General features: G+C 40.1%; 2 protein-coding genes across 2 annotated transcripts; one reads left to right on the top strand and one right to left on the bottom strand.

Annotated features, from left to right (window-relative positions):
* The first annotated feature begins 8527 nt into the window (after nt 1–8527).
* Nucleotides 8528–10503, top strand: pmch (pro-melanin-concentrating hormone). The gene is made up of 3 exons (XM_075472479.1): nt 8528–8817; nt 10049–10190; nt 10318–10503. The coding sequence occupies exons 1-3, from the start codon at nt 8569–8571 to the stop codon at nt 10365–10367; spliced, it is 441 nt and encodes a 146-aa protein (XP_075328594.1). The 5' UTR covers nt 8528–8568; the 3' UTR covers nt 10368–10503.
* Nucleotides 10504–10530: 27 nt separating this feature from the next.
* parpbp (PARP1 binding protein) lies at nt 10531–24625 on the bottom strand. Its single transcript, XM_075472477.1, has 11 exons — nt 24572–24625; nt 24116–24271; nt 23321–23557; nt 23101–23205; nt 22079–22249; nt 21770–21924; nt 19066–19249; nt 18750–18931; nt 17511–17592; nt 12314–12500; nt 10531–11826 (listed from the first exon to the last, which is right to left on the bottom strand). Exons 2-11 carry the CDS (start codon nt 24263–24265, stop codon nt 11504–11506), a joined length of 1776 nt encoding a protein of 591 aa, XP_075328592.1. The 5' UTR covers nt 24266–24271; nt 24572–24625; the 3' UTR covers nt 10531–11503.
* Between the last annotated feature and the right edge of the window lie 90 nt (nt 24626–24715).

Below are 24715 nucleotides of genomic sequence, written 5' to 3'. Positions count from 1 at the left end.
TGGTGGTCTTACACATGTCCACCTTGTAGGAGTCCAAAGTTTGTTTCCCATCCAGTACCATGACTTTTTTGTTTTATTTCATTTTGCCCTTTACACTTCACTTATGCTTTTACTTGTTGTCTGTTTAGGCAAAACCACTTGGTTAGGTTAAGGCATTAAAAACCACTTGGCAAGGCTCAGTTAAGAAAACATCATGGTTTAACTTAAAATTTACCTTCTATCAATGTCTACTGCTTGGTAGAATTCAAGAATTTTTGTTTTGCAACTAAAACAAACTTTAAGAACAAAAGTACAAAACCTTACTCGTGTTTTGTTGCTTACGAATTCAGCTTTTGATTAGTTACTTAGATGTTACGAAAGTTACAAAGTCTCGCTTTAAGAGTAAGCCAGGATTTTGATTTATTTTGCCCAATTTACTACCAGCTCTCCAAATTAAAATGAGATGGCATTTTTTTTGGAGATAGTCCCGTTTTCTTTTAGCCAAAGTTCAGGAGCAGGACCACACCTGGAACCCTCTCTTACTGTCACGTCTATTCAAGCCCACCTGCCCTGCACACCTGTTGTGCTCATTTTCTGTCCACCAACCCCACCCCATTTTTTTTTTCTTCAAGGTGGGAGTCTGCAAGCCCAGGAGTTGCTGCTGATCCTAAACAAGCCTTTACTACACAGCAATTATTTACCTTACTTCTCGTCAACATCGTGCACATAACAATAAACTATTGTGTGAATCTCATTGATGGTGTGGTCTTTGCTCTTAAACTTTAACAAATAATTGTTACAGTGATTTTTATTTGTTTGTTTGTTTTTCATGTCATGATAAGATTTTATAATGGGAGTTTGGCATGTTTAGTTTGGGCCTGGCAATTGAAATGGACCGGAAGCTGGTTGAGGAAGAACTCTGGTCCTCTTCAGATATACAGTACAAACCAAAGACTTTTTGATGAGAATGAATCCTCACTCACCATTGTTATCTTGTCATAAATTAAGCTAGTCACAAAATCATTGATTATTCGATCATGCCAGACCTGTCTCAACTGCACTGCACACTTCACAAACGGTTTGTTGTACCTGAAATACAGCTTGAAAATGAAAATTAACCAGACACTTGGTGTATTTGGTATATTTTAAGAAGTGATGCAGAGAGCCACAGAAACCAACTTCAGATTATTTGACTATGAATCAATGAAACATTTCAGTTTGTCAGATGTGTGAAATAATCAATAAAGCCCATAACGTGGGAGTGTGTGAGTCACTCATGACCCCCTGAGGTGTTTTAATGAGAAATGATCATTTCCTGAAGCTCACTGTCCAAGAAACTGTTTGATTACAGCGCTGTTATCTATGGTGCTCGATTGCCTTCTGTAGAAAAAATACTGACAAACTGTTCACCATTCCTGCTGAATAAACCACTTGTCAACATCACAGAAATGTCTGGAGAGTTCTTTCATGCAGCATGCACATATACTTAGGGAAACAACATGAAAATATGGATTTTATCAGGGGGCCCTGTGGATTTTGACATATAAACAGCAGATAATTACAAAGAGGAAGTTTGTCCCTCTCAAACACTTTTGACAAAGAAATTTTGGCTACAGATAAAGCCGTAAGTCAAGCTGAGCATTCATGCACTGCTCAGTATGAAGCTGAGTGCACTTGTACTGAATGACAAAGTCATGCTTCCTATGAGGTGGTGGGGTTTGCCAAAGCAAATAGACAGGGGTGTGGTTCTCCTTGAGGCCAGAGTTGCATTTTCAGCTCTTTGGCAAACGTTCACAGTGACACTGTCGAGTTCCAGCTCACTTACTGTCAGCACTTTTTAAACGGACGTATATATGGGGCAATGATAAAACCCTCACAAACCGGCTCTTTGGCTTGAACTCGGCAGACGGCAGAGATCGAAATATGGAGCAGCAGGGAGGTCGGCGAGGTCCGGGTCATCGCGGCCATCCTGGATGTTATTTCATCCCTCTCTGTTACTAATACAGAATCAATTATCTCATCCTAACGATCTAATTGCAGGATGCAAGCTTGCAAGATTTAGAGTTAAAAAAAATCGGTGAGATTGTGTGCAGAGAGGCTTGGGCAGTGGCGAGAAACCAAGCCATAACAATTAGGGTAAGCCAATTATCTGTGTGAATATGGATGTGCAGTATTATCCAGATGTCATTTTTCTTAAGAAAACAAACTGAAGGGTGTTTTAGAAATCTGTTTGGTCTTATATATGTGCTAATTTTGGATTACATAGTAAGCCAAGAGAGTGCAACACAGAGATGTTTGAATAACCTCAAACACCAGGATGGTTCTGGAAAGAACACAATCCCTTCACATTGATCTACGTGCACTCAGGGATCCAGTGCATCTGAGGACACCGATTTTGGACTCAGCTCTGAAACACAATCTCTCCACTCTCTTCAACTCCTCATCTTAAGCACACAATTGTCTTTTGAATGACCTTGTGGTCTGTTTTACTACACTCACCAATTTTACTACTTATTCTGGTTGTTTTACAGAAAAAAAAGAGCTTGTAAGGCCTCATCAGTCTTAAGACGTTTATTTCTTTTCCAGTAGCACACACGTTAACTCTGTCAGTTCAGCATTTGTTGTCTCTAATACCAAAAAATCCACGAAAGATCCTCATGTACCGATGCCATCCAGTCTTGGAAAATGATGTGTTGATTGCGACAAATTTCAAAGAAGCCATGTGGTACATTTATTATCGTCCTGAACCAAGGCCAAACATGAAACAGACAGGAGTCCAGCGAGTGCACCGTGCTACCACAAGAATATTAGCAGCAAGATTAAAGCATGTTTGAAAAAAAAAAGTGTCTAAGCCATGGGATTTGGAGATTCTCCCTCTTTCTCAGTTTCAGTCGACAGTGGAAATTCACTGAGGCTTGATTATAGCAGGAGAGTGTTGGCTCAGCTGTGCGCTTTAAGAACCCATGATGTCAGAGCCTTATTTTGCTTGGAGAGACTCTCATCAGCTGCATTGTTCCAGGAAACCATGGTTTGTTCTCTGGACATAAATTATTATTTTTTTTTTAAATCCTGCCCAATGTGCGCCCCCTTCCCCTTTCTTTCCATCTTTGCATCCGCATCTCTGCTGAATGCAGTATGCCGACCTCTGGCTCAGCTCAAGGCACATAGATAAAGTATCCTGTGTAGAGCATCACAGTTCTTAGGATCTGAAGTTTCCTCTCTGCTGCGACAGTGTCAGTCTTTTTCCTAATTTTGTTTTTCACCAGAGGATGAGTGTCTGGGACGAAAAGTGGCTTGTTATTGATACACAATGAGGAAATAACCTTTTGGACCCTGGAGGATCATAGCAAACAGTGATGCTGCTGATGACACAGAGCTCAGACTTCTGAGGTCTCCTTATGCACAATGATCTAGGCGGTGTGATTGAAATACGGCACCAGCATTTGACTGGTGATGCAAGCATCTGACAGAGCTGATGAATAAAACACTCGGCAGCTTCTCAAGGTTCAAAATTTAAAACATACAAGAGGCATATCTGGACACAATTATACAAGACCAATCAGTAGTTGTATAAACTTTGCTGGCATCAACTGAAGATTGAATGAGCTGTGTTGTGTAAACATAAAGATTTCGTAAATATTGTTCATGGAGAGCCTCCAATTCCCATCTGGTTGTTATAAGATTGTTGACTCTTGGCTTTTTTTTTTCTGAGAATTGAGAATTATGATAATGCTTTCCTAGAAATCAAGAGCAGGGGAATAAAATCAGTTACCAGATAAAGACACCTCAGAGTTCACTGAATCCTCTCGCTTATTTCCCAGCTAAAGATTTGATTCAGTTGGACTTGGATTGAGTGATAGTCCATTCATTGTTCATATCAGTTTATTAATGCAGCCTTTATAAGGACAATTTTGGTTAAAGGGAGGGCAGCATTATCAAAGAGAGACAAAGTGTTTTAAAGGTTAAAACAACAGCACAAGGAGCTCACAAGTTCAGTTGTGCTTCTGCTGGAACAGCCTTGCCCCTGTGGACAAGTTCAGTCCTTCAGTAGAAGTCCTCGCCCTCCAACAATAATACTTACAAAATAAAGGTTGACCGCTCCAAGTAAAATCACTTCAGCTGGGTTTCATAGTTATTATTCATGCCCTGGTTCTCCATCCCCTCTGCTACGGCTCCTGTGATGTTAATAAGGTAAGCCCCTTTGAGCTGGGAAGAAGCCTACGAGAAGCTATGTCAACATTTTTGCTTGCCTCCGCCTTTTTATCATCAGCTGAAGGTCGGCACCCTTTGTGTGGGTGCCTGTCCATCAAACAACCTGAAGGCTTGATCACAGGGCTGTGGCATATCAGTTTCACCTGAAAGAAGAAGTTCAAATTGAGCTTTTTTTTGCATTCTTACTAAGAGTAATTTGAGAGAATCAATACCACTCTCTCGTACTGGAATGGTAAACATTACTCTATCCAAAGCAGCTGGCAATCCACAAAGAGTGGAAACAGCTAAGATGGCTCTTTCTAACAACCGTAGCAGCAACTGTAAAGCCCATACATTTACATTTTTAATCTTGTTTGCTTAATCTGTACAGAAGCTACAAAATAAACACTATATTTGAGAAAAATGTCATACACATGTCAACGCTGGGACCACCGTTGGTGTTGGGATATCAATGCTGTTTTCATTTATCCTTAATTTACCTGAGACACAGGACTCTGAAAACTTCAGAACTTTTAGAGTGTCCTTGCTAAAACAGGCAGCACCTCAAATCATCAACGTTTATACATGTATACACACATCATACTTACAGTGATAAACACAAGAAGGAACGAGATGGAACACATCGTGGGTCTTCTGTGGCATGATTGTATTTCTGGACACCTGATTTGAGATCTGTGGATAAGTTTTTATGCGTGTCTTTTGTCTTCTTTTTCACTTTCACTCACTATTTGGTTTGGTTTAGGCACAACCATTTGGTCAAGCTTAGCAAAAGATTGGATGACTGGAAATACGCCACCACAACCTCAACCCTTCTTATTGATAAAATGACAGTAACAGGTACCCATTCTAGACATCGAGGGGCCCTGAAAAGGTGGTGGAATGTGATTCCTTGGATAAATAGATTGTTTTTACAAAGTGGACATGGCTACTTGGATTTGAAAACTTAAGCTAAGCATTCAGCCATCACCGTCTGGTTCTTTTTGGAAGAAGTGACTATATTGGGACAAGAGAGTGAAGCTTAACAGTGATACTTGAAACTTGATAGGGCAATAATATGTATCTTTGATTCCTTTTATCAATTTATGTCTTCAGTAGGACTACCAGCAGAAGGATAAATATGAGTGGTTGTTAGATGACTGATGAGAGAAGGAAGTAAAAAACATTCTGATGTGTACCATATGTTTGATTCTTTGTGAGATGTTGGAAATAATCATGTTTTCATCACTTTGGTGGGACTTGGATGAGGTGTAGGCTCTAATAAACTCACAAAAGACAAGTGTTGGATTTCCTGTGTCTTTATTTGTCTCCTCCTTAGAGAATGATTTATTTTCCACAACATTTCCGGTGTAAGAAGTGTTTTTTTTTCTAACGTGTGTCTGCATCCACGCTGAAGACTGAAAAGTCTATAGATGCAGCAAAAGGTACTTCTCCTCTCGTCATCTCTGCAGGTCTTGAATAACCACCAATATTTTAAAGTAACTTTTAAAAGTAAGCCAGCGTCTGTTGAACCAACAGACCCAGAGTCGTTGCATTTAAGCAGTCCTGTTGCATTGTAAAAATGATCCAGGTTCAGTTTGCTCTGTTAAAAAAGTTGTATGAGATGGAGTCTGAGGGGGGCAGCTTTAGCCTCCCTCTGCCAGAAATCCTTGGAGTAAAACTATGGATAAAAGAAGGGTACAGACAAAAAGGGAAACCTAAGAAGTGATATCAAATTCAATACTGATTGGAAAAGACACAGTGATTAGAAAACAGAGGCAAAGCGTAAATATAAAGAAAGGATCTATAATCTGTACAAAGCAGAGCCAGGAGGAAATAAGAAAAGACAAGAGGGAAAATTGGAGAAGACAAAATGCACTGACCAGATTCAGCATCACTCTCTGTCCGAGACACCCCTATCCCAGTGTCCCCTAACAGGTTGTGAGTCCAAATCTCGTTTCGGCTCCTCAGCTGTGAGAAAGTGAGCAGAGAGCCTGAAAATTCATCACCAACATCCTCTGTGAAACTGGGTCTGTTGCTGAGCTACCCTTGCCTGCTTCACCAAAGAACTTACATGCCTCAAAAAGAGCACAAAAAGAGCAGAACAACTCAAGCTCGTGCCATCTGACAGTGCCTGTGCATGCCTTCTTCATCAGTTTCAGAAGGGACTGAAACCAGCAGTACTAATGTGTAAAACAGCTGCCTGGAAAAAAAAAGAGAAGTAATTTTCCAGAAAGCTCTTGACCGTGCATTTCATTAAGAAGACACCATGAAAGACAGCAAAAAGAGAGAAGCAGAACGCTGGCCGTGCATGAGCATTTAGCCCAGTATGGAGGTGGTTGTGGCGACTGGATGCACAGGGATGAATAAAAAGGGAGGGGGCCCGGGAGGATGGGAACATTACAGGTGTTATACTCTGACGGACCGGCAACTGGTTAAAATGAATTCCCAGGTGCTGCACAGCACAGTTGGTAATGTGCACAAATATGCGGTTTCAAATTTGTGCCAGATTGATCTCAGTTTCCTGGAACTAAAATCACATGTGAGCTCACTCCAGATTCACCATAATTGACTGATGTTCCACAGCACAAGTATGATGTGGAACTAATAAAAGGTGCACCTCTTTCTGTCATCACCCCCAAATCACATCTGCCGCCCAAAACCACAACAGCAACCCCATAAAACAGAGGGGAGGTGGAGGGGGTTTGGCCAGTTTTTGAAACTTGACTCGGGACTGCCATAATAACTCCGTATGAGAATTTACCCAAATGATTAGATTTTTTTCCAGGTTAGAATAAATAGATAAGTGAAGAAAAGGTTGCATGTGTGTTTTTTCGTCCACTACTGTGTATCAAAACGGTCAAAATTGGCCATGGTTTTACCTGGACCAGATTAAACCGGGGTTATTCGGAGCAGCAGACTGTTTATCAGCACCTTACCCAATAGCTTCAAAGGTTTCATCCTGGATCATGAATATCTGAACAATAAGACATGGCGGTCTATCAAACTGCTGTTGAGATATTTAAGTCTGGACCTAAAATGCCCAACAAAGTTGCTGGACACAAAGTCAAGCCAAAGGCAACGGTTAGCATTATGTGTTTCCATGTGAGCTTGTAAGTTAGGGCATTTTAAGAAGTTCAGGAGAATTCGGTATGTTTGCTTTCACAATGTTAAAAACAAAAATTTGATCATTGTCCAAGTCTAATAAAAAAATTCTTTTTGAATATGTGTTGATATATTCGTCTGAATGAAACTATACTAGATCAAATTTTAAATACATAGATAAAGTGGTTGATGGACTGAAATTGGCCAAGGTGCTCAGCATATCCCCCGAGGTTCTTCTCCTGGGCTTTGACCAAGTACCAGAAGATGGCGGCACATAGAAGAAGAAGCAAGAACGGAGAAAACTACAAGCGATAACATGCATCTCATTTAAAGAAAAAAGACTAAATCATACAAAAGTAAATGTACAGAGCTGTAAGGCTGCCCAATTCACCACTCAACATGGTACCAACTTCCTCCTAACTACATTATTTGTCAATTGTTTTGGTCTGTGAGGTTATGGTTAAATTGGAAAAAGCTTGATATTATTAATTTGAAAGGGGGCATATCGTCACGTGTTGAATTGGAGTTCAACATATAGTGCTTAAGTCAATAAATCAATTCCCTTACATGCTTCTATACTGGGACAAGGACAGTCGTCCAATTAGATAGCTTGGTTGAGCTATCTGACTTAATTGTGCATTTAAACAAGCTGAGTGTCTTCTAAAGGAGAGAATAACTTACTTTAGTTTGGATTTTAGGCTTCGTAACTTTGCAGACCAAGAGTATACATATGGTATTATGTTCTGCTATTAGTAACATCAAATAAGGTTTTCATAACTGTTGCAGCTTTCTGTCAAAGGTCTGTCAGTAGGATTTGTTTAGCCTCTGATGCCACTCAAAATGACTCCCTCTAACTACTCAATGGGCATCTTTTCTAGGCAGCCAGTCTCTGTCTTATCCCCTGCTGAGTTAATTTCACCATGTGGATTTGAAAAGAAAACATCTAGTATTACTTCCTGCCCTCTGACCTCCTGTGTGCCTTTCTTTTTCCCCACACTGACGTGGCTGAAGAAAGATCCAGCCATGTTTCCCATCTCAAATCGTGTGAATTAATAACCTCTTTAAACAGACTAAACAGAGCTATTCATTCTTTTCTTTCCCATTGATGGGATTGTAGCACATATGAAGTCACCTTTAACTTGCTGTGACCTTTGATCTTTAAAGATGGATGCATTGGTTTAATTTGGAAGGGTATTTCATTCTGTCTCTATATATAAAGCAGCTAAAAGCCCTGCCACAACAGTTATTAGATAAGGCCAGATTAGTGAAAGTCTTGAGTGCTGAATACTGTATACCATGATCTCCGTCTACTCTATCCTGTTCACTTTAGTGCTGTTCTCTGAGCTTGGCAGCCACTTGGTCACTGTAGCCATGCCTTCAACTAAAGTAGAGGATGGAGCAACAGAGCAAGACGGCATTGATTCCATATTGGGTGACCTGCCCATGAGTGAGCCTGCTGTGGTTCCACAGGTGTACAGAAGGAGCCTCACCCTGGACAACAACGTGAGGGATGATGGGACCCCGAGAATCCTCATCTTATTATCGGTAAGGGTTGTCATGTTCAAGATATGTTGACGCTTTAGTCAAAAAGAAACTCTATCTATTCATCAAATAGTTTTCTTAGCTAATTCCTTTATTTATTGATCTACAGTCAATAACAAATGTTACAGTTTTGAAGCTGTTCCCAAATCTGTCAACTGAGTATTTTTTCCTGTTAATCAGACACATAATTTATTATACAAGAGGAAAGTCATAGATCATAGCATATAATGAGCCAATAATAAGGAAAAACGATACCATTCACCAACATGAACTTAAGTATGAGCGGAAAGTTTGCTCTTATGTTTGCTGACTCTTATATATCCATCTTTGAGAATGATACCAGCAGACCAACTCAGTAGAAATGATTAGATTTTCATTCTCAGCACTGAAACTATATGTATATAAAAAAAAAACATAGGGGGCATGACATGATTTTTTTTTTGTCATTTGGGTCTTTAACAATGTTGATTTAAATAGAAATATACAGAAATCCATTGTTATTGGCAACATTATTGAGGTGAATTCAGTTAAAAAATTCTTTGCAGTTTTTCGAGCACCATAGGTAGTCATTGTATGAGATTTATTTTGAAATAAACATCCGCAGCTAGCCATAGTTCAACAACAAAGAGCACATTATCTCCACTCTGTGACTGTATACTTGACCCCTCTCAATTGGCCACCATCCTCTGGTCTACTGTTAAGTCAATATTTTACACACACATCTATAAAATGATTTTACTGCAGCGATGGAAAACTGGGAAATACTGTTAGCCGAAAAGGTCAAATGATCACAAGTCTATAAAGATTTATGGAAATCACAGTGGGAAGAATGATGATATAATGGTGTTCCATCAAACATTTGGCTGCGATGTGTTTATCTGGAGTTTCTCTGGCAAGTGTGTCTCCTGTGTGTCATGAATATGGTGGTTATCTATGTGGTAATGCTGAATGGGGAGCCATAATGGAGACAGCAAAGACATCTGGGTGAACTAGAGCTATGGAAGAAAACAGAACACTGTGATATAGTAAAATTATAGGAACACATTTGTTCCATGTGGAGAATCAGTGGCTTGGATCAGCTCATAAATACAGGTCCAACACCTGAGCTACAAATGAAAATATCATCTTTAATAAAAGCTGGTGCTGCAACATGACCATCCAAAGTCCACATTTAGCAGAATGTGAATAAACTTGAGTTTAAATTGTCCCAATTGAATGACTGATTATGTTTTAGGACACAAGGCTGAAAGAGCGCAGTGTTCATGGGCTGAATTCTGCATTCACTCGGAATCACCCTCTGCTCACAGACCGGAGTTTGAGCCATACTCCTGGAGAGTCCAGTTTGAAAATAGATAGAAGAGATACCGACCTCGACAGTGAGTATCTGGAAACCTATCGCTAAGAAATTGTTTAAGACAATTTTTATTTTTAACTGTCCAGGTCTATTATTTCTGATTATTTAATGTAAACTAATAATGTGCTTTTCCCCCCTCTGTCTTGTAGTGCTGCGATGTATGATAGGAAGAGTATACCGACCCTGTTGGGAAGTATAAATATCCCCGTGCTGCTGCTGGTTCAAGAATATGCTGTAAAAGTTTCTTCCTTGTGTGTCACATTGAAATGTATTTCATTGTAGAAAATAAGTTTGGACAGACATGTAAAACAAAATAAAAGTTTATTAAAAATTAAGCCTGCAATGTAACTTTACAGGTTAAAGAAAAAACAAACAAAAAAACATCTAACTTTACAACTGGTAATTAAATACACTTCTCTTGTCACATCACTGGTTTATGTCTCAAAGATAATTCAGAATAAAGTGCAGTGACCAAATAGTGAGTCACAGTTGATATGTTCTGGTTGCAGCCATCCACATTTTCCCTGCTGCTAAAGACGTAAAAATGCCATTCTAACTTGGGAAAACAAATAGTTTGGTTAAAAGAATTCAAAAAGGTACACTTCATTTACATAATTTAAAAGATAATGTGAGAATTTGAGAAGAAATTAAATTAGGAAACTCATTCACCTTCTTGCTCAAGAACTACTAAGTGTCGCTGAGCTAAACATTTGCAAGCAGTTATCCACATATTTAAATAAAAAAGACAAATATGTGCATTTTCCCAAAAGCTTGCAATTTATATATAGAATCATGGATCAGTTTAATAATACATACCATAATTGTAACAAAAATTAATCTGTAAATTTGATATGAAACCATGTCTAGCAAATAGTAAACTAGCTAAACAGTACTGTTAGCGGTTTTCCTCTGCTTCCAGTGTTCATGCTAATCTAAGCTAACCTTTCTTTAGCGCTACACACATTTGCATACATAAAGAGTCAAACTCAAAGCCAAATTAGGGTATTTTCCAAAATATTTTAGGCATTTAGCATTTATAGTGATTATTTTGCACAAACTAAGCCCGTCTATTTGATTAGCTGTGTAATGTCTTTAAACTTATTCATGCAAGTCGCCATTCAGCTTCACTTGCACAACGGTAATCAGGCAGCCATAAAAAATGGTCCCGAAAAAGAGGGCATTACTCGACTAAGAGTAAAATTATTTTAAAAGGGGAAAAAACAAAACACGACATGAACTCAACAGTGGGTGAACTCAACCATTAAAATACTTTGTATGTACCACATTTGACAAACACGTGGTGAATTGGTGTTAAAAAAAAAAAAAAAAAAAAGCTTAAACCCTGAAGAAGCTGGTTAGCTTCCCCTGTCCTGCTATAAGCTTCTTCTTATTCGAGGTTTTGCTGACATTTTTGCCGGGCACTTTGACTGACACATGAGTGTGCTGTTTCTTCTCAGGAGGCTCATTCTCTGATCCACTGTGTTGATCGGAATCCAGCTGCTTCCTCTTGTTACCCTTTCTCTGCATCTGAATGCCAGTTTTCTTTCTATTACCCAGACCCAAACCTCCGTTTTGGGCATTTCCACTTCTATGCTCGAGAGCAGCCTCCCTCTGTACCTCACTTTGCTCTTTTTTCCGGCTTTCAGGGGCAGGCTTGGCTGCAAAGATTGAAACAAAGCAAAACCATGTTTGACAAGTTCATAGCAAAAAAAAGGGAAAACACTGTGACGAAATTGCTGACGTTAGCTGCAAGCCCAAGCAGGCTGTGTGTTTATTCTATAAAGCTAAAGTTCAACATTTGTCATGTAAACCTGATGGAGTTGAGTCCCCCGGAATTGAATTCCCACGGAAAAAAAAAAAAAAAAAACACAGAAAGGGAAATGGGCAAAACGTCTGTGAGTGTGTGTGCCTTATGGTTTTTACTATAGATGTGGGGGTTTGCATATTTTACAGAATGGGGATTTAATGGCTGGCGGTAAACACCAGTCCCAGAGCAGGACTGGGAAGGGTTCAAGGCAAGAGTTGAAAAGGTGTGCCTGGGCCACAGTCCAGCTGTGTAGCGTCAGAGGAAACAGGTCGGAGCAGATCAAGCACAACATTGTTCTTTTCATGTAGTATTTTCACAAGCAAAGTTTGAATTTGTACCTGTGTTTGCATCCTGCATATCATAGCTGAACCGGTCATCCACAGCCATGGTGGTTTTTGGCTTGGGGGCTGGGTGCACACAGGTAGGGACCTGGCTGGTGCTTGGGAAGTCCAGCACCCGGTTAAGTGGTGGGTCTTGATCTTTGTATGTGCAGGCAAACTGGGACCGGATGACCTTGTTTCTGGCCTGAAATGAAACAGCAAAACATCTCCAGGTGATATGGTGACATGGTTGATGAGCAGTCTCTGGCACCCAGGCCAGGTGGCCCTGGTCCTCTAACTCATTACAATTTCATGAGGTGCTTTTCCATTCCATTTTAAATTGCAAGTAAGGAAACGGCACAAAGTCTTCAGATATCAGCAGCTTACATCTGTATCTACTTAGTTGCTGTAAACACCAGGTACAGTCGAAGCTGACTGGAATTAATTTTGCTTTGCAGGTTTTTACAAATAAAGTACCCGTCAGAGGTACTTTTGACTTGTAGCTCATCCTTAAGGGAACGTGAAGGTCTCTGCCAAGTTTCTCAGAATTCCAAACAACAGACGTCAAGGCATTTCACCATCGACAAATATCAATGGTGGCACAACATACAAAGTAAAGGGAATCGGGGAGTGAATCACTGTGGATAGTTTACGGTGATACAGCCAGTATATGTCAAGATATTTTATTAAAAACAAACAAAAAAATTGATCAGTATCTTAGATCTGGTGGCTAAGATTCCTGCCTGGCTTTTAGCTGAGTGTTTTTAAACAACAAGATTACCCAACTCTATGCGACACCAACAACAGATGATATCAAAATAGAGGAGGAAGCAAACTGTCAAGCAGAACTTAATTAATACGGCTCCAAATCAATAGTTCTGTCTATCATTAGACCAATAGACGCTGATGTAGGGTTGTTGCACCTCAACTCACCAATTCATTCCAATTTCTGAGCTGATAAAACTGGTCTTGGAGACTTTTTTAAAATTCTGAACAGTTTTGTGTCCCCTTTCTAAACAATAATAATATTATTCTAATTATTATTATAATATTACTCCATTAAATATCTCATCACAAATAGAACCCTCTAGCATAGCATTGGCCAAATGCATTCCCTGGTAACCTCTCAGTATAATAAGTAGGTTTACATAATACTACGTGTGTTGACATATTAATCTTGATTAAATTGTACCAAATATAGGTTTCTCGAAGCCAAACTAACACACGAACTCACATACTGTGGCTAGGGTCAAATCATTCCTGCATAATTACGCTCAACTAGACTCAAATGGTCTTAGTTCCATCTTTTCGTCTCTTCTTGTAAAAACAGTAAAGTGTAAGTGTATGTTAATACAGTCGGCTACAGCAAGTCGCCTGGTTACCAATACAACTGAAGAATCAAACGTTTACATAAAATGCATTCAAACTTCATTTTTGGGAAATAAAATAATAATAAAAAAAAAATTTAAAAAGCGATGGCACTGAGGAGTGCATGTGCGAACAACTATAGATAAAGTTCAGATCCAAGTCTCTGCATTCTTTCCAGACATTCTCCGGTTTTCATGTGTGAAATCGGCTTCAGATGAGCTATAAGCTCCCATCAACGTAAGAGAAGTTTTCATGTCAATGTTTTTTTAAGAGAGAGAGAGTTGGCTGTGTTCTTGTGCCAATTACAGACCACCTAATGACTATCTTGATGTGATTAAAAGAGGTTGATTATCCATTTATTAGTCCACCTTCAAGCCATTGAATCAAGAGAGGCGTTTTGTTCAGTCTTACATCACAGTTACGTCTAAGACAGCGGCAATGCAACTCATTAACAGCCTTTCTGAATAGCCAAGTTATAACAAAGTGAATGATACTGAAGGCTACAATCCCTACCCTGGGGCACACAGATCCACAGCCTTTCATCCACTGTTTGATCTACGTCTGCTTGGGATTATCGCAATCCAAGGATTTCACCCTTCAGGCCAGTGGGCCACAGTAGGGCGGAGGAAATCTGAGGGGAGGATGGTGGGGTGAGAACAAAGGTGGATGGGTCCATGAAACACAGAGGTGTCAAATTCTTTGTCTTTAAGATGGAGACATAGACACGTGCGGAGCTCTACATGCATGGTAATAAACACAAAAAAGGGGAGATAAGGAGTAACTAATCCAGCATTAGTACAGCAAGTGTGTATACCAATACGCATATGTAAATTTGGTATTCTTACATTTGCACTCGCATGCAGGAGATGGAACAAGTAACAGGTGCACCATTAACCGGAGCAGAAATTGAAACATGATCCTTATAAATAAATTAAAAAATACTCAGTTTCTCCTTTATGTCATAGAGGCACAACAGTGGAGTTTAAGGGAAGGTTCTCCAAGTCTGGATCATCTGCGGCATTGAGAAACAGATTTGGAAAACAGCCCAAAAACAGAAACTAAATCTGTCCATCTCTGCGTGTGCCAGTTGACGTCAGTGCATGATGAAACCGCTGGAGAAGTCTGGGATTAAGTCATTTAGCAGACAACAGGAAACAATAACCTTTCAAGTTTCCCTTGCTAGTCGAGTTACGCGACTGATATGGCATCTTCAAAGGGAAATTGATGCAGAAAGCTTCCGCTCGCCGAGTTCAGGAAGCGGTGAGCTGCCCAGGGACCATTACGGCGCACTCAAACAGGAAGGCAGCCAGATTGTGGGGAGCTAAAATGACATCTGGTAGCGCAATCAAATCAGGGAGCCATTTCATACAATATGTTCAGCATCAGGTTCAGAAAACAAAAGACCAAAAAAATTTTAAAAATTGGGGTTCACACAGCTGATCAGCTTTATATACATCTATATATATATATGAAAGATCACTTAACTTAAAATCTTACATTGATCTTGTGTTTTTGGGGTGACGAAGCATTTGCAAGTATAGAGCCATGCTGCACATTAAAAATACTCAGCAACACAAACTCATGTTTTTTTTCCCCCTAATTAATGCTTCTTTATCAGGAACAAAGCAGGATTTAAGTTTTATAGATCAAACGTTGCTACCAGCTCATAGTAATTACAAAAGGTCACAATATATACTTTCTGAGATTTTCCCATTCCTTCGGTTAATTAAGGGTTTCTTGTGAATATCAACTGCCTGATATGGCTTGTTGTGTAGTCCCGCATATTCTTCCTTTACTTAACGACTTCACCATGAACCCTAGGTACATATATGCCTGTCTCGTGGATTGTTGCCCTCTATACGTTTTCTGCTGAAAAGCACAGAAAGTTTTTGTCTCTGTTCCCAAGATTTATTCCTTTTAACTACAACTAAAGCCTGTACAGAGTTTGAGGAAAAAGCTGAAAAAGTACACTTGAATCCAGTTCCAATGCTACCTGAATCTTAAAGAACTGGTCTCACTAGATGAAGTTACATCTGAAATGTTCTAGATGCGGGAACATCTGGCCTTGACACTCTTGAAAAAGAGATTATTAGTCTCAGGAGCTTTAATGTCCTGGTTAAATATAGGTTTCACTGCTCCAGCACTCCTGGCTCAGACTGATGACATTCTGCAGAACTGGATGATAAACTGGTGAGGTGATCCATCCATTTGGCATACCTGCAAAACCCCTTGACAACTTTTTCCGTTCCATAGGAGGAAGCTTCCTAACTGATTGCACACAGGTATGGCATGCGAATATCACAGCATGTCACCATAAACGTGTTACGGGGACGGTTGAAACTGCATCTGAAATGATTGGTTCAGCACTACCACAGCTTTAAGATATCTGCACCACCCACTGCAGGACAAAAGCGCAATGTATCAAACACCACATATCTCCAATCTCCCGTAAGGGAAGTGTTTAGAGTGCATCAGTGCTCAAACCTCTCACCTCAGAGACAGGTTTTACCCGCAGATGGTTCGGCTTCAGACAAAACAAGGCTTAAATAAATGTAGATGCTGTGGATTGATTTATGGATGCTTTAATCTTTCATCTCATTTTCCTTCCAGGCATGGTTTTAGGTAGTTTTATGGGTCGAGAAAGAGCCGAGGGGAAAACACACGTCTTTGTACATGTACTGCAATGCACACGAAGACCAAACATGGACATAAAATGGAATCAGATGTGGAGAAGCCGGAGCATCTAAAACATGTAAGGCACTTGGTTTTGGAGGAAACACTGGTTTAGAACACTGAAAGGAAAAATGAGCCGCTGCCATGCATCTTTATTTATTTATTTTTTTCTATTTTAAAACCAATCAGAGCACAGTGGGCATTTCAGGGGTGGGGAGCCTTAAGGAGACAGGAGCTAGAACAGAGCGTTTCAGACAGGAGACGAGGGATGCTGCAGAAATGGACAAATGATGTGAACATCAACTCGTCCGGTCATCGGCCTCTTCTTTTTGACCACAAATATACACTTTTGAACATGTAAATGAGCAGAACGTCCTCTTTAGCACAGTCAAATGTGCCGACTACATGACGGGCAGTTTAAAAAGGTAGAGATATCTAATAATAATGCTTTCTACTTCCTCATCAAAACCTAATTACCCACAAAGCACTCGATCGTAGATCGCATTGTGTTCAGCAAAGGAAGCTTTGAGCTGCAAACCTAAAGTGGAGATGAAGAACAGCCCAAGATGTCTGCTAAACAAGCTTTTTTTCTGCATTTTCAAACTTGTTGTCATAAAATATTTGTCAGTCTGAAATGTCCTGCAGTAGAGTTCTCCTTATTATGATGTCATCGTGAAGTTTTCACTTCTTCGTGTCATCTCCGTATTCAGGTTGAATAGGCAACAGAAAGAGGTTTCTGTCAAAATGTCTCTTTTTCAAACTAACTGAAGAGAACATCTGAGTGAAAGAAGAACCGCTCAGTTCTCAGCCAAGACAGATGGAAGAAAGAAAGAGATACTGATATCAAATACACAGTATACTGCACTGTAAGCAAAAGGGCCCCGACAATAACTTATCATCAAGATTGGTTAATGGTTTGAATCCCTCACAAATAACTCATTTTATGCCCCAGACTTAAACTGCACACCCAAACCAACACTAAGAGCTAAAATGCAGCTGTGCAAACGTGAACGGTGGAAGTCAGTAGTGAGCTTCAGCTAAGCAAATAAATAACCCAATACTCGGGAGAAATTACAGGATGCAAAGACGTTATTTTCAGTGTTTGCACATCTGATTCGATTTGAAGTAAGCGATGGTTTGGATTTGGGGCTCTTGGATGGAGATGCCGCGTTACCTTGGGTTTGATCAGGTCTAGTCGGCTCTGGACTCTGTTCCTCAAGGGTTCTGGAGAACATCCAGTAGACATTTCAGGGGATCTGCATAGAGCACCACAATGAGAGGCAAAGAAGAGAGGTTTACAATATTAGAGAAGCTAGAAGATTACATGGTTAGACTGACCAAGAAATCTGACCACCATTTCTGAAAACACAGTTCTCCCAATTTTCAACACGTAAAAGATGTTTCCACAGTCATCAGACACTTGGTGTCATCCGCCTCAGACATAGCGCAGCTCCCCCTCAAACATGACCAGTGGCTATTATTTTATAGTATTTTTATTACAGATGTTTGACCAGATAAATTGTTCCAGTGTGATGTGGGTGGATTTTCCTCCATATGGTTTCACTGAGCGTTGTAGAGTCCCATGTTGGTCTGATTGTTGCTTCGGGGGTTTTCCTACTCTCACAGTGTGTAAAAACAGTCTAATCTTATTCAAACTCAAGAAGAGGAGTTTTACCTTAAGACTTTTTTCCATTAGGGACAAAAAAAAAAAAAGTTGTTTGAGACACATCAGACTTGTCTGGAGGGGTTAGTGGGAGGCTGCAGTGCAGAACAGAATGAAAAATGTTTTCAACTACTTTAACTTATTCAAAGAATAATAATAATAATGATTAAAAAAAAAAAGGGAGACATATTTGGACATTTGACCCTTTTGAACAAATGATGCATTTTGTTTTCTGCTGGCATGATGTTGCCTCTCTCTTCGTACGCCGTCTGTCAAAAGCCTCTTTAACTGTGGGAAACTTTCTAATTAATATTGCATTATGTGTCATTAAATATCAAAAACGGCCTTCCCAAAACTCCTCGAGCTCAAAGTGTCTCAAGAAAAAAAGTCTTTCTTAAAGAAAAATGTCTTATTTTATTTCACCGAAAATCGAACGACCCAAATATCCACATGTTAACAATAAAGTAAAGCAAAATGAGACGATGTGATCACAGTTGGAGCTCTGATGATAGCAGTTTCTGCCTCTCAACTTGTGATGGTGATGCTTCCAACGTTTCTACTTGTGTTCAAATACCTGCAAAGATTCCCACCAGCATCTGCTATACTTTGTGCTACAGCAAATACTAGCATGATTGAATACCAAAAAAAAAAAAAAAAAAACCTGGTATGGTGAAAACCAAATGCACCATCTTCATTTAAAATCTGACTCATGCCCCTGAATTAAAATTCCCATGACCCAGTGTGGCCAACCTGAATAGCATGAGGACGCAGGTTCCCTCAGCTCCACCGAGGACGGGCTGATCCTCAGACAGCAAGTCTGCCTTGTTTGGACATGGAGGAGTCAGGGCTTCCTCATCCAGCAGTGCCATGAGGACTTTTAAAGTGTCTCGACCTCCTAATGCAGTGGCGTGATTGATTGCGTACGCTTTCGGCTGGGGATGAACACAACAAGAGTCAGAGCAGACAATATAAGAAGATGAAATGGGTGGTGTGTGAATGTAAAGACTTGTGGAGTCAAAAAAAAAAAAAAAAAACATCTGGCTGGAGAGCAGAGGTTATACATTACCCTGGCAGGACTGATCCCTGTCCCGCTTCCATTAGCAGCCCGTTTCTGGATCTGATGCAGCTGGAAAATCCTGTCCTTCAGCTCCTTTGAAGTCTCTTCAGCTGCAGCATACACCTCGTCTCCACTGCTGCGTCCCTTCACCAGCACTGCCCTGATGGCGGTCACCAACCTGGCCCCGCATGCACTGAGAATTCAGCACAGGGACAGTCAGTGACAGATGTTGCACGAGCCGTGTCCTGCTACAGGTTGAGAAAAAGTTGGAGTGTAGTTGTTTTTGAAAAGTGCAGGTTCTTCCTTAACACACAAGTTCATCTGGATGGAATTAATAGAGTTCAGGAGTTCAGACAATCTTTGCCAACATGAATAACTCTTAAAACGTGAAAAACCAAGAGAAGCTGGGGCCATATTTTGAATGTCCTCAAAAGATATACTGCAGCTTCATTTTCAATTAATTGAACACTGACTTTAAGGGCTCGGTGTAATTGCTTCAGTGTCAACTTCCAGTTAAGCTTTATTTCACTGCAATGCTTGGCCAATATTAACAGTTATGAAGCAGAAAATATGTTCTAAAGCCATGTTAAGGTCACCATGGTCACTGCACTCAGCTATAGACTGTTAGCACAGAAACACCAGGATTTACCAGCTTTACAGTTTTGGGGGGGGATTTTCTTCCGTGGCAACATACCACTTATGTAGGTTGCTAACATTCATGTGCACTATAGCACGTAAGAAAAGTCTGCTGTAAGGTGGAGAGGCCGAGGACCAACCCTGACCCGGTACTGAATGGAGCAAGTGGGACTCGGTAACAGAATCATTTGGGAAAACAGATGTTCACTGAACAAGGGATCCTGAACTCACCACAGAAGGTGTTTGTATGAAGAAATACAGTACTCCGCTGAGAGTGTAAAGGCACGGCCTGTTGAAAGACACATGCTGGCCGCCTTAATCAGTGTCTCATTAGACGGGAGCTCTCTCATCAGCTTGCATGAACTGAGAACCCGCAGAAGAGCAGCAAGAGTTGAACACATACTGCACAAACATTACAATGTGTTGTTACGGCTCCATCGAGTGAAGCTGAAGTCACTACTGGGACTGCTACAAAGGGTGCCTTCAACAGCTTAATCTCAAAGCTCACATGATTGAACGGCTAAATCATTTCTGATAACCACTTTTGTTGTGGAGCCAAATGCCTCGACATCTAAAATAATCTGTAATGGTATGGAGAATGATCTGGAGAGCTTAGGGTTTGATCAAAGTAAGTCGACCAAACGAAGACGAGCTTTGATGTAGCAAAGATGAACATGCTTTAGCAATCCAAATGTTATCATGAGGAGCTTAGATGGGAGTCATTATAGGGATTTGGAGGAAATAATAACAAGCTGCAGTGGCACAGGTGGATTTTATGATCACAGGTGTGATTTCAGTGCACAGGTGTTTACCGGGCTGATACACCAAGCTGGAAGTATTCTCACCAGTTGTAGCTGTGACATATGCATAGAAAATACTACCCGATTTATCACATTTCTCTCCAAATTCATTAAAGAGGAACCTGGTACTCTGAATTAAATGAACTTTTAGGGCAGGGTGATATCTTCAACAAACCTTTGAAAGACAGATTTACATGAAACAAAAAAAAAAGACCAGGTTCCTTGAACTCTTACGAATGATTTTCATACAGTTTGCGAGAATCCACCTTGCCAAGGTGAAAACAGCCAGTCGGGCCCAGATGGAGCCTCTTACTGGCGTCAGTCACTGCCACTTCTACAACTGCCTGTTCTGAGCCTGAACATTCATGCCTTTGGTGGCAAAGCTGAAGCACAGCAGAGAGGGCAGGTCTGTGGTATTGTTTAAACTTTTAAGCCAAGTTCACCTTCCTCTCAAGGCTATCAAGTTAAAAAGAGAGAGATAAATGTTTTGATAGATTTGACCTTTCATTTCTATATTATGAATATGACAATGAATACAGTGGGCGGTTGGCATACTGTCAGTTTAGCATAAATGCAGGGAGTATTTTGACATGGCTTTCCTTACCCTTTTTCAAAAGAAATAATTTAGAAATAATTAGAAATTTGTATCTATTTTTTTTATTTAGCTTCATGTCTTATACCCTGAATTTGAAGCTAAAGTTGGGAGGTGATCGTGTTGATAGCTTAGCTTAGCATAAACACTGGAAACTGGGATAAATTGCTATCTGTAAACGGTTTAGTAAAATGAGACATGTTGTACCACTCAACACATTTTTAAAGTCTTCACAAAATTAGGCTGGCTTCTCTCCTCTGTCCCAAGTCTATTCAAAGTTAAGATAGCAACTGCTAGCTGTATTTTTACACCTAAAAGGCAGTTTTTCATTTTACCATTTGCCAAGAAAATGAATAAACCTAAACAAAATACAGAATTATTCATGATAAAACACTAGGTTCTAGTTGTTGAAACTCTTGTTGCAGCTTATATCCAAATCTGACCAAAATTCTAAACTGAACCACAACAAAAATGACGTGATATCAGACTGAATGGTCAACCTGCTGTACTCTGTAAATGAGTCAAACATCTGCAACCATGCAACACCTGATTGGAAATACATTATGTGATAATAGCTTAGTTCTGAATGGAGCACATATCCTCCTCCATGCACTGAAGCGTGTCACAGGAACTGATGCATCAACCCAAATCCAACAGTAAGGCTGATATAAGCTATGCTGTTAACCTTGGGTCAGGAATCTCCCCAAGTATTTCTTCCAGGTTGTCTAGAAACTGGACATAGTCAGACAGCCCTTTGACATGCTTCCTCAGTGGATTGGACTCTGCTGGAGCATAGCCCTTCCCTCCAAGCTGGATGGCCCTAACAAATGATGTCACAGCCTGCAAAAAAAAAAGAAAAAAGAAAAGTGCCCCAGATGTTACAGTTGACAGGATTACTCCAGTTTTTAAGTCATAGCTTTGACTTTCTAGTGATATAAAGCACAAATATATGGACACTGAAGCGGCATACACAAGGAGTTTGGAGGTTTCTTACCAAGAATAGAGAATTTTTGCTGTCATGGGAAGCATGCTTAATGTCAGTAAATGCCTGTCGTCCGAGGGTGCGACTAGGGACGTCGAGGGTGAGCGCCAAGGCCATATCATTTTTGGAGTTTACAAGCAAACTTAGATAGGAGCAGAAAACACGCCTCACTGCCATTTTCACCTATTTACATCAAACAGAAAGCACAGCACTTTAGTACACGAATGTCAATCGAAGGCAAAATGGGAGACTGCAAGAGTGTGTCATTCTTAGAAATACAAATTTAGCTTTAGAGTGATATATGACAAAGGAAACAGCAACAGTACGGCCTCTATTGTAAAGTAAAAAAATAAATTGATACATCTTTTTGTGTACTTTCCTCAGTACAAAAAACAACTTCAGTAATGTTGTAATAAAGTATTCTCGACCAGCATCTCATTATTCCGGTTCCCTAACTTATGCAAAATATGCTGGGAAGTTTTACCTCAACTATAACTTTAGAAAAAAAAAACTTTTGGACCGAGATGTGCATCGACACCCAAAATGAACAGGACAGGAGCTTCACAGTACGAGTAAAACCACTAAAAACAGCAGCCTGTATTTGCTCCGAAAAGATGACATCACTGTATAATTAGTAATACAGCAGCAAGCCTCGACTAAAAATCTCATAAATTTGCAAATGACAGAAGAGGAAGGAGACTGTGTTACAGAAGCTCTTGTCCAGCTCCACACCACATCGTGTTTTAAACATCTGTGTGGTAATTGAATTCACACTGCCCTCTTAAATCTGAGTGATATGATATAGAGGTCCTGTCAATAAGAGCAGGATGAATTCCAGACAGAAATGAAGTGCACTGAAAGGGGTGGAAAAGAAAAAGCATGGGTTATTGCCTGCAGGAGAAAGGCATTTCATATTACTAAAACAACTTTATTTAAGGATAGAGGGCATAGTGGAAAAGGGGAATTTCTCATGAGAGTTTATTAAGTAAATTGCACCTTTTATTATTCATGCAGAGAAGTGAGGTCTGGCCTACCTGTGAGCTGCAGGGCCTGCTTTTACTGCATGGTGTTGATGGAACGGAGGAGTCTGGCAGCTCTGGGACCTTAATGTTCCCAGATAGGAACTCAAACAACTGGATCTTGGCAAAAGAATAAAGAAAATATTAAAGAGATCAATTCACTGGCCTTTAACTCAGTAGCCAATCTGATCCTCCACAATCAACATCAGCTGGATTTCAACTATCTCTTGCTCACCGGGCTCACAGGCTCCTCTGGGTCCGTGTCCACTACTCTCAGCTGTTTGTACATTGAGAGGATATCAACCAGGTCCACGGTGTTGGAGCGTTTCAGGAAAGACTCGTATGCCTCCAGGGTGAGATCATAGGTCTCCAAGCGTGCAAAGCTTGGGGGTGGCAGGTGAAGTTTGTCTAACAATAAGTGTTTCCAGGCCATCAGGACATCACTCAGAGCCACTTTGAACTCTCCGCCGCGCTGTCATAGGAGGAGAGAAGACAGTGAAAGCAGCAGCCATAATTACTAACGGCCTGGAACCAATCAGTTCAAAAGCAAAAAGACCTTCTGCTGCAGTTCAAAAATAAGCCATGAGCGGACTCAATTGGAAAGCTGTGGTAATGTGGCTCAAACTGTCTGACCATTTGCCCACTGGATAGCATGCAGCAAGAATTATGCTGCAGCAGATAAAGAAACATTTTAATGTTTTATTCTTGTTTTTTAGTTTCTTTATTCGGATTCTTTTGTGATAAATTAATCAATTCCAAGCATGCAGAAAGCAGCACAGATTCCACATTTAGCTTTACATTGAATAGGTTTCTTTTAAAGGCAGCCACTTTCAGATAAATAGAAAGTTAACTAGATCTAAATATTTTAAGAGGATATAATTGTAAGGGGTTGGCCAGCTATGAATTTGCTTTGCCATAAACTGCTGGGTTTTCCCACTCTTCCCTTTGATTATCCTAACTGCACTTTTTAAACTGATTTTATGTTTGCAAACTAATTGTGTTTGAAAACTAAGGGTATACCAACCGTTACCTGTTTATTTACTTCTGCCATGGCCAGTTGCAATACCATTAGCATGCCATCAGCTCCGTGAATGGTGGTCCTTTCAGAATGTAAAACCCTGCTGCACTCCCTTCTGAAGGTTTTCACCATCAGCTTGAGACGGTCTCCTAAAGCCTCCATTATTCCCTATAACAACAAGTAAAGGAAAATGCTCGCTAAGTCTGATTTATTTGCGTTAATCGGTTTGCAGCAGGACACCGAATACCTTGTGAAATCTAAAGGAGCTAAATGCATCAATGCGAACTGAAAGCTAATTCAAAAGTAATGTATAACTAATTTTTCCAATTTCCTTGAAAATAAAACCATCATTCTTGCAGCCGGTGGAAAGCATTTTTTGGGTTAACTCACATTCATCTGTAAGTATGCAGATATAAACCCGCAACAGCAAAAGAATGACTGAAAAAAGTTATATTAAACACTTCTAACCTTTTATATGTTGAACCAGCCTTCAAGATTACAAGCCCACGACAAAGGTCCCAACTGTTTTGAAATTTTAAATTGACGATGACGTTGCTGTCTTATAGCCAATCAACTTGCAGCAAGTAGGAGTGGGCCGTTACTGGAGACTAT

Source organism: Odontesthes bonariensis, chromosome 8, assembly GCF_027942865.1.
Source record: "Odontesthes bonariensis isolate fOdoBon6 chromosome 8, fOdoBon6.hap1, whole genome shotgun sequence".
Taxonomy (NCBI): Eukaryota; Metazoa; Chordata; class Actinopteri; order Atheriniformes; family Atherinopsidae; genus Odontesthes; species Odontesthes bonariensis.
The sequence above is the reverse complement of the archived record's forward strand: the minus strand, read 5'-3'. Positions and strand labels throughout refer to the sequence as shown.